The following is a 9,781-nucleotide window of genomic DNA, read 5'->3' on the forward strand; positions in this document are numbered from 1 at the left end:
GCAAAAGGAAAATTTGTATATCAAAAGTTCACAGATTCCAAAACCAAAACAAAAACCCTTTCATCGTATACTTCTCCTAAGAATAGTTCCAGCACTATTTAACATAATTTCTTGTATTACATGTGCGTCTTGGTTTACGTGGACTAAAGGGGGGCAAGGCTCGAGTGTAAGTAGGTGAATCCAACGTGTAGAGGGGCAAAACTGATGTATAGGCAGGTGAGTGACATATAGAAGGGTGGAGCCGGGATATAGACTGGTGAGTCCGGTGTATAGTTGGACGATTTGTTACCTCGCACACCCAATGAGTCCAATGAGATATCAATCAGTCTGAGCATGTCGAGAGGGCCACTAGTGTAGGAGGCCTCGTCCTCAAGGCCTTGCGCGGCCAATTATCTCCTATCGTGGCTTTGCTTAAAATGACATTCATAAACAAAATGATTCATCTCACCACAAAAGATACAACCAACTAGGGTTTACCTTGTTGAGGGGCGAGCTCGTTAAGCAGTTCGGTTCTCATTGAGGGCTCCTCGTCATAAAAGAAACATTTATTGAGATGGACACCACACTCATCTCCACAAATGCCAAGATGAGTGGCTGCATATAACCTTATTACAAAGGTCATATATTAAATACCAAGGGTGTTTATGAAACTTTGTATATCCAAATCTCAAATTCGGATTTGAGATCTAAGAATTAGAGATATATTAATTTTTGGTATCACCCTCACTCCCCTGCATGAATCTCCATTAAAATATGAATCTTAGATCTTCATTTTAGGGCATCTTAGACCAGGTGTTTGTTTACCTTCAATCTTTGCGTGAGTTCCACGTTAGATTAATACACGGATTTAAGATCCTTGGCATTCAAACCCACACTAAAACAGTTTTAATAATGTTAATTTTTTACTAGTTAACGGTTAATAACTGCCCTATTTATTAAAACTTAAAAGAATTGCATCGAGCAATCTATACTCTTCTTTTTATTTTGTGATGATCAAGCTGGGGAATTAAGGCACCCCTCTTTCCATACTGTTAAAATATATTATTTTTTAAAAAGCTGCCCTCCCATGCCAGATCATTGGGATTCGAACTTGCAATGTTTCAACACAAGGTGACGTGTACTAACTGTGATTGCCAGATAAAGGAGGGCGTTGGTTTGTTAAAATGTATTATTTATAAGGCCAAAAGTGCCATTTGTAAACTATGTAGGACTTGGAAAATGACTATACAAAGCCACGAGACAAACTGGTTAGGCTGCAGTACAGGCTTGTCTGGGTCACAACATGTGTGATTAGGGGTCTCAACTGGTCGGGTTTGGTTCAGACTCAGGTGGTACCTGACTTGGACCTGATTTTTCGGGTATGGTATCAGGTTCAGACTCGGGTCTAATCAGGTCTACTATAAGAAAAACCATACCCGGACCCAATAAGAACTACATGAACCAGACCCGGACCATAGCTGATAAAACCATAATTTTTATCATTTTACATTGAAAATTTGAGGGCCTTAATTGAAACTTGGGTCGGGTCCGGGTCTGGTATAAAATTTTGCAAACTATACCCAGGTCCATGTATTAATCGGGACATTCGTATCTGAACTCGGGTTTTATTATTTATCACCGTACCTGTACCTTATAGGATTTGGTTCGGGTCAGGTAATCCAGGCCGGTTGACACCCCTACATGTGATGCAAGGAAGCAGACATTCGAGTGCTTCACATAATTCTAGGCAAAAGGTGACTGATCAAGAATTCTATTTTAGAAATAAGGGATAATATTTGTTATATGGGTAAAGAAACTCTTGTAAAAATTTCAAAAATTTTGGAATTTATTTTACACATTTGACCCTGTAAAAGTGATCTACACATTCTATTTATTTGAAACCAACAATTAGATTATGTTTACGCATGCATATCAGATTTTTTGAGAATTGAAAAAATCAACGATTTATAATGTACCAAATTTTCAAATATAAAAAACAACACATCTTTAAATTGAAAAAAATATGATCCAAGGACCCATATTCAATTCCTATTGTTTTTTTATCAAACCCAACATATTTATAGGGTTACGTTTGGTTCAAAATAACTACACTATATGAGTTCCATCTAGGGATTCGTTACTGAGGAGGTTAACAAATATTATCCCTTAAAATAAAGCCTCAATCAGAATGTTGCATGTTTTTTAAAGTAGTGGTATTCTGAGAATTAACGAGAAGATTTTGAAAAAGGGATATTAAGTATGTTTGATTGCATTCAAATGTGATTGGAACCTCATGCAAATAAGAGATATGTGACTTGGAATCTTATGCAAATAAGAGAATGAATCCCATTTGCACAGATAACCGAACATGTGAATTGAAATCTCATGAAAATAAGAAACAAAATGTGAACATGTGAATTGAAATCTCATGAAAATAAGAAACAAAATGTGATTTGAAATCGCATTTTAAGTGACTTTCATGTGATTCCCAATGGGACTGTGAAATATGTGATTTGAAATCATGACTTCAAAAATTACATTTGATTCCATCTCAGGTGAGCAGACAATTGTCAATTAAGTGACTCAGATAAATAGTGTTTTTTTTAAAGGCAAGCTGGGGTTAGGGGAGCCCGGATCAGGTGCAATCACATGGCACAAATTTTGTGCATTAAGTACCTGATCGCCCTCCATTAGGCTTTCGGCCTCACAACTGACAGGCCTATATATCCCCAAGATGGAGGGTGATCAGGTGCTTAATGCACAAATATTTGTGCAATCATATTACACCCAATCTTTTCACGGGTAGACCCCTACTAGTTATACAACTATACCATTGGGTTTTGAACCTGCAATGCCCCAACACAAGGTGACGCTGCTCCTACCAGATGAGCAAAGACCCATTATTTTTTTTTTACCAGAGAAAAACTATCATTTTAGTTCGGTCTTGGTACAGGTCAAAAGGTGCTATGTTGACCATGACCCTGTTTTACTGTTTGCAGTGTAAAACTCTACGGGTACTCTCTTCTTCCCAACGGGTATAGATTTTTGCTGGCTTTGGCCTGCGGCAAGAAACAAGCACCCTGGGTCACAGACTCACAATGACATGCCAATTTGGTAAGTGTCCCGGGTGCCACGAGCGGACATGTGGACACACTGACATGTACATACAATATTTTAATATTATTCATTATTTTTAATATTTTGAAGTTTTATTTTAATAAAAAAACATTTTTAACATTAAAATAGCAAAAAATTAGTTTCTTATTAATTAAAAAATCCTGTGTCTGTCATAGTTTTCAAAAAAAAATCAAACTTGCGTGTCAAACCTATGTCAACTAGCTCTAAGTTGACCCACCTAGCTAGGTGTGCGAAGCTTTTTTGGTCAAATACGGCATAATGGTACCAAACTAAGTTTCTTATATTTTCTAGTGGTTGAAAACTTGAAATCAAATTGTTGAACAGAGGCTTTGCTAAGATCTTAAGCAAATTCATATCATGGTTGACTTTGGTCTTGGGTAGCATAAAAGACCTTACTCAAGCATGTGTTGGGCCTACTTGAGTTGACCCCATTTCTTTAGTTGGCCATAACTTTGATTTATATATATATATATATATATATATATATATATATATATATATATGATCAGGATAGATCAAACCCAAATCCAAATGCTGTGCAGATAATTCGGATCTGAATTAAGATCTGAACTAATCTTAGGTAATAGAGTTGAATGTAAACATGAATTTTGAGTGGTAATACTGAATCTGATAAAGGGGCTGATAACAAGAGTTTTCACATGTAAAAAGAAAAAATGGATTGGATTTGATACCAAAAGTACCTAAATTAGTTCAAATGGAAATTCGATCCCAACGCATGTTTGAACCTTATTTTGGTATTCACATGGGGGAGAAGGTGCTGACCCCTTCCTCCCAGGTTCGACTCTCATCGGGTGTATGGGTGCCTTTAACTGGTGGGCTCTGTGAAGGCTTGGGTGTCTGTGACCCCACCTGGGGTTTACCTTGCTGGAGCAGGCCCATTAAGGAACCCGATTCTCAGCCAGGGTTCCTTGTCATCAGAAAAAAACAAACAAAATCAAATCTACGAATAAAAGTCGAATTTAGACCGGAGGCCCAAACCAGCCTGATACAGTTTGCACCTGTTAGAATTCGATTCATGTCCAAATGGGACCCATATCTACCAGATCCAACCCTCAAATCTAACGTACCCAGGATGGCGAGTTCGGACTTGGGTCAGGATCCGATCCACGGAGAGTCCTTTTAGTATATTTTTCTTACAAAATAGAGAGAGAGAGAGAGAGAGAGAGAGTCTGCTCGATTTTTTTTTAATGAAATTTTTGAGGGGTGTTCTGTAAGTAAAGGATCAAGCTTCGAAGATGATGTCCGGTGGTGGGTATTCGGCTCTTGACAATCAGAAGGTCTCTGGATCGGTCCCGGTAAGATCCCATTTCCCTCGCCCTTTCCGAGATCGTTCGATCTATCAAAATTTGCTTTTCTTCTTCTTGATCGTAGCCTCTTTTTTTTTGTTTGTTTTCTGTTTTTCTTTCTTAATTCCTCTAGTTTGCGTTTCTTAGAGATCTCATTGTTTCTGATTGAGCTGCAGGCTGTTTCAGGGCCCGACCATGTGACCTTGAAATTCTCAGGTATTTGTTTTTTTTTCATGGAGAGATTTGTTTATTGAATTTGTGATTTAGTGATTTTTTGGTTTTCTTGCTGGAATTATTGGTTAGATTTTGTTAATCTTCTTGATCTGTATGTGTAGAGTCCAATCTTCAGACGGGAAGATTTCCCCCAACTGAGGCCCACGGGAAGATTTCCGGGTCGTATCGGCCACCGCCCGATGCCGATGGTATGAACACTCTCGATCTGGTTTTATGCTTCTTGGTGATTAATTTCTGATCGCAAATTGCATTCTTGCTATTAAAATTTGGGGTAGATCTGTTCTATCTTTATCTCATTTTCGTGTTACTTCATAATGCATGATTGAGATTTGGGTGTTTAGGGTGTTTTCAGGTGTGGTTCTCAAAGGATAGTAATGTTGGGGTTGTGAATTTCATGTAGAAATTGAGTAATTGGGAATGTATTTTGGTGTTTCTTAGATACATTTTCGAAACCAGCTCCGGGAAGTGGAGGTGGTGGCGGCGGCAGCAGCAGCAGCGGCGATGAGAGTCAGCCAACCGGCTGGTTCCGATTGTTCACTGTTGCAGCTTACAAGCCATATTTCGATGTCGATACATCGGATGTCTTGGAAAGAATTAGGGATTCCCTTATTCCATTCAAGGGAGATTTTTCTGAGAAGACCATGAACAATCCCGACTTGTAAGTTTGATTGTTATTGTTAAATACATTTCATCTTGGCTTTCTTGTAGCACATATAATATGCTTGCTTTCTACAAAAATGGTATGCTACCCTTTGTAGTACTTGGGTTATGCATATTCATGTGATATTGCAGCTACTGGTTGCTTGAATGTAAAATTGAACAGTTTGGATTCATTGAAATAATTGATTTGCTAATTTTAATGTTAATGTGAACTATAATGAGCTAGATAGTATCTCACTCTGATCAGCATTGCAACTCTTGTTTATGCTTTTGCTGCTTAATGCGATCTTTGAGTTCCTTGAACTCATTATTTATGCTGGCCAATCTCATTAATCCAGTATGATCTTAATTTTATCTTGATGCATTCAAGCTTGTTTGGTTGCATATAAACTTGTTAGGAATACGTATTTAAATATATACTATAGATAAAACTGGACTCGGTTAGGTTAACTAAGTCCAGTTTTGGACAGAAATCAACTACGGTGAGATTGGCCGCACCTCACACTGTGCAAGCTGTATCCAAGTGGTGCACCCACACAGATGCGACACCGGGTGTGTGGGCCTTTTAGAATGGTCCGTGTTACATAGGATTTGAACTGCAGACTTACGCTAGGATTTTATTGCTCCACCAGTCCTGGTATGTTATCTGATGCAAGTATTTTTTTGGCTTGGATTGGGATATCTGTTTCTAGTTGGTCTGTTTTCTCTGTGGGTTGTTAGTGCCATCGATCAAGAAGGGGAGCAGTAAGCTCCAGTGATTTTGCTTGCTTAGGTAAACAGTGAAACGGGAAAGCAGAATAATGCCTCAAATTTGGGTTTGGGAATTTGTGGTCATCATAGAACATCTTAGACAAAAATAGAAAATGTAAACGAGCTTTCCACCATACATAGTGACAACCGATTTTGGTTGATGGGATTGTTTTAGGAAACTACTCATGACAGGCATAGGATGAAGGTTTTTTTCATTTCATGAAGACCCGGATAGAGTTTTAATTATTTGAAACTCTGTTTTTGAAAGATTCTGGCAACTTTTGCATCTGACCAGGGTTTCCGAATGCTTTCTGCGGGCTTCTGTACTTGTAGGTATATGCCAGAGAGATGTTATTTCACTCTTGATATACAAGAAGTTTGTACCTTTCCCATGTGGAGCTATATGTAGCGCTTTGATTTGCCAAGCTCACATCACTGGCTGAACTGTTTCATATATATTAAAATAATTTTATCTGTACTCAAGCTTGACATGCACACATGGTACAAGGACCTGGTCATGTGAATAAGTACTTAGGTGCAAATTAGTCTGGTTCATGAGGTTGTTCTGCCTGTTATCTGAGCTGAGCTGCCTGAGTTATGTACTTGATTGTGATAATTTCTGAAGAGAAAATGATTGAAATAATGGTTTCTAATTTTGTTGCTCTCAGGTATGGCCCTTTCTGGATCTGCACCACCCTGATATTTGTGGCTGCCACTATAGGGACATTCGTTACGTATATAGCACACAAGCTGCAAAAAAAGGAGTGGAATTATGATATAAACCTTGTAACATGGTCAGCAGGATTGTTCTATGGCTATGTCATCATGGTTCCTCTGGGCTTATACCTTATTCTCAAGTACTTCTCGGTTCCCTCTGGCCTTGTTCAGCTCTGGTGCTTATATGGATACTCACTCTTTGTTTTCATTCCTGCCTCTGTAAGTTGCCTGCTCCTCAAAAGTTTCTGAGTGGGTCTAAAAGTGATGGCATATCAACTTACTGTATTTTCATCTTGCAGTGTCTATCTATCGTCCCCATAGAATTTTTAAGGTGGGTGATAGCCGGTATTGCGGGGTTCATGTCAGCATGTTTTGTGGCCCTTAATCTTCGAACACACATCAAATCTTCTGGCGAGAGCTGGCATCTCATTGTTGCTGGCATCTTCTTGTTGCAGTTGGCTCTTGCTGTTGTGCTGAAACTCTACCTTTTCACTATCACTGTTGGGGCAGAGTAAGAACTTGCCTTTTGGGAGTTTGAGCGTATAACATCAGAAATAGAGGAAAAGAAAATGAAGGTTTGCCTTTGATGTTTCTGGGGTTCCAGGATTCCTTGGACTCAGGAATTCAAGTTACTGTATTAAAACTTGAGTTGCTATTATTCTTTCATTTTTTAATTTCATTCATCTCTCTATCCTGTAGTGTTATATGTTTTTCTCCACCTTTTATGATTGCAATTGTTCAATCGTTCTTTTCTGTGCTGTTCTTGTCAACTAATTTTGTCTTTTTTGTTACAATTATTTAACTTAGGGTGCGTTTGAATCCCTCAGACATGAGATCAAGGTATCTTGGCCAGACATTAGGGACAATAGGTTCAGATCCAGAATAAATCACTACATGGAGATTTAGTTGGGAATTGGATCTGGAACAGTAAAAATTTGCAAAACTCCCATCCTGGATCCAGCCCATTTGCATCTCTACAGACATCCTCACATCTCTGATTCGAGGAACTCTAGTCTGATCTCCCTGTCAGACTTTAAATCCATGGATTTGGAAGGGTTTTGGCCTGTAGTGAGGATCTGATATCAAGGGATCTTGACGGGACATTAGGGATGCAAATGGTTCGGCTCTGGAACAAATAAATACATGGAGATTCAGATCGGAATCGGATCTGGAACAGTCACAAATTGCAAAACCTCCATCCTGGATTTGACCCATTGGCATCCCTGCCAAACATCCTTAGATCTCTGATTTCAGGAACTCTAGTCCGACCTCCCTCCCTCCATTGGATTTTACCTTGTTTGTTTCATGCAACTTATATGGGAAAGTGCTGAGGTGGCAATCCTGATGTAATCCTTTCCCACCATGAATGAAACAAACATGGCACAATTAGGCTCCATTTTTTCCCACCACCTACTGCTTTTTATGTATAAATCCTTTCAAACCTCCCCTTTTGACATAGGAAAGCTGAGTTGGCTGAATTTTTAGAAATCCATGCCCATTTCCATGTAAAGGCTTTGAAACAAATGAGGTCTAAATCCATGGATTTGGAAGGGTTTTGGCCTGTACTGAGGATCTCAGATCCGAAGATCTAAGACGCTCCGTTTGAAGAGGGTTGGATCAAGGCGTGAGTGGGGCCCATGCTTAGATCCGCATGTCCTTGGATGTCCAGAGATCCACGACAATCAAACACACCCTTATTTCGAAAGCAAAATCCGATCTTGCCATCTTAGGAAGGGTAATTTATCCGTAGGCTCCTAATGTATGGCAAATTTATATTTTAGCCAACTCAGTATTTTGGATAACTAAGATAACTGTATGTTTTGAAAAAAATTGGTCAGATGACCATGTTTTACATTGCCTAACTCTAGTTAACTCTTTAAAATGACACTTTTAACCTTTTTCTTTCTTTAAGGGTGCGTTTGGATAATGGAAAAGTGAATTCTCAATCCAGAGAATTTTCGATCTCTAGATTTCTAGCGTTTGGATAACTTGAACGCACTCATTCCTTTTTCTTTGGGAATTCATATTATTTTTTATTTTATCATGAAATTGATGTGTGAGTTCTTATTCTTTTGGATTAAGGCAGCCGAAAAAAAGGTATACTAGCAGGAATGTAGACTGATCATAATCAGTTAATTTGGATATATATATTAATAAATTTAACTTGATCCAATCTAATTAGATTTGAATTTAAAGTCAAAAGAATATATATAATAGCAAATTTAGATGATATATATATATATATATGTATATATATACACACACACACACACACACACGCATTGGCAGGGGTGAAAATGGATTGGGTCTAGTCTGATGTTCGATCTGAGTTAGATATTCTGTGAATGGATCCTAAGCACAAGATTCAAATGTGCATTCTAGATATCCTGTGAATGGATCCTAAGCACAAGATTCAAATGTGCATTCTGGATCAAATTCAGATCGCTTAATTCATATTGGATCCAAATCTTATTTTTATTGGATCTATGTTTGGTTTCAAATCAAATCTGATCCATTTGCAGTTTTATATGTAAAAAGCTTATTTTTTATCATTTTTATGGATTCATGTTTATATTTTTTATTTCAGATCCATCTTCAATCCATCTCATTGGATACCATTCAGATCCATGTTTGGATCTAGCTTTATAGCATACATTTTGGAGTTGGGTTTGGATATAACATGATAGCCCCATATCCTAGCCATTTTTACCTCTCACGAGTAAGTCTGTCAATGGGTCAGATCAGCCCAGAACCCACTGGGTCCAAACTGGGTATAGCTTTATGGTTTCAGTACCAGATCTTTGTCCCACTAGACCTAATATAAACCAGAACTGGTTCGGATTCCAGTATGCACATATATTTCAATCCCAATAAAATAATATATTTTTTATTAAAAAAAATTGGATCTTAAATGGAAATAAACTCATACCCGTGTCCACATATGCTGGTTAACAATTGAACCTATCCCATTCGGTTTGAACCCAAGCTCACCTGAA

General features: G+C 38.2%; 1 protein-coding gene across 1 annotated transcript; it reads left to right on the forward strand.

The window, feature by feature from the left end:
* Positions 1–4,315: 4,315 nt before the first annotated feature.
* LOC149839210 (uncharacterized) lies at positions 4,316–7,476 on the forward strand. The gene is made up of 6 exons (XM_090004034.1): positions 4,316–4,433; positions 4,601–4,640; positions 4,760–4,846; positions 5,097–5,316; positions 6,737–7,004; positions 7,085–7,476. Exons 1-6 carry the CDS (start codon positions 4,374–4,376, stop codon positions 7,298–7,300), a joined length of 891 nt encoding a protein of 296 aa, XP_089860160.1. The 5' UTR covers positions 4,316–4,373; the 3' UTR covers positions 7,301–7,476.
* The last annotated feature ends 2,305 nt before the right edge of the window (positions 7,477–9,781 follow it).

Source organism: Nuphar pumila, chromosome 4, assembly GCF_984573655.1.
Source record: "Nuphar pumila chromosome 4, dmNupPumi1.hap1.1, whole genome shotgun sequence".
Classification (NCBI taxonomy): Eukaryota; Viridiplantae; Streptophyta; class Magnoliopsida; order Nymphaeales; family Nymphaeaceae; genus Nuphar; species Nuphar pumila.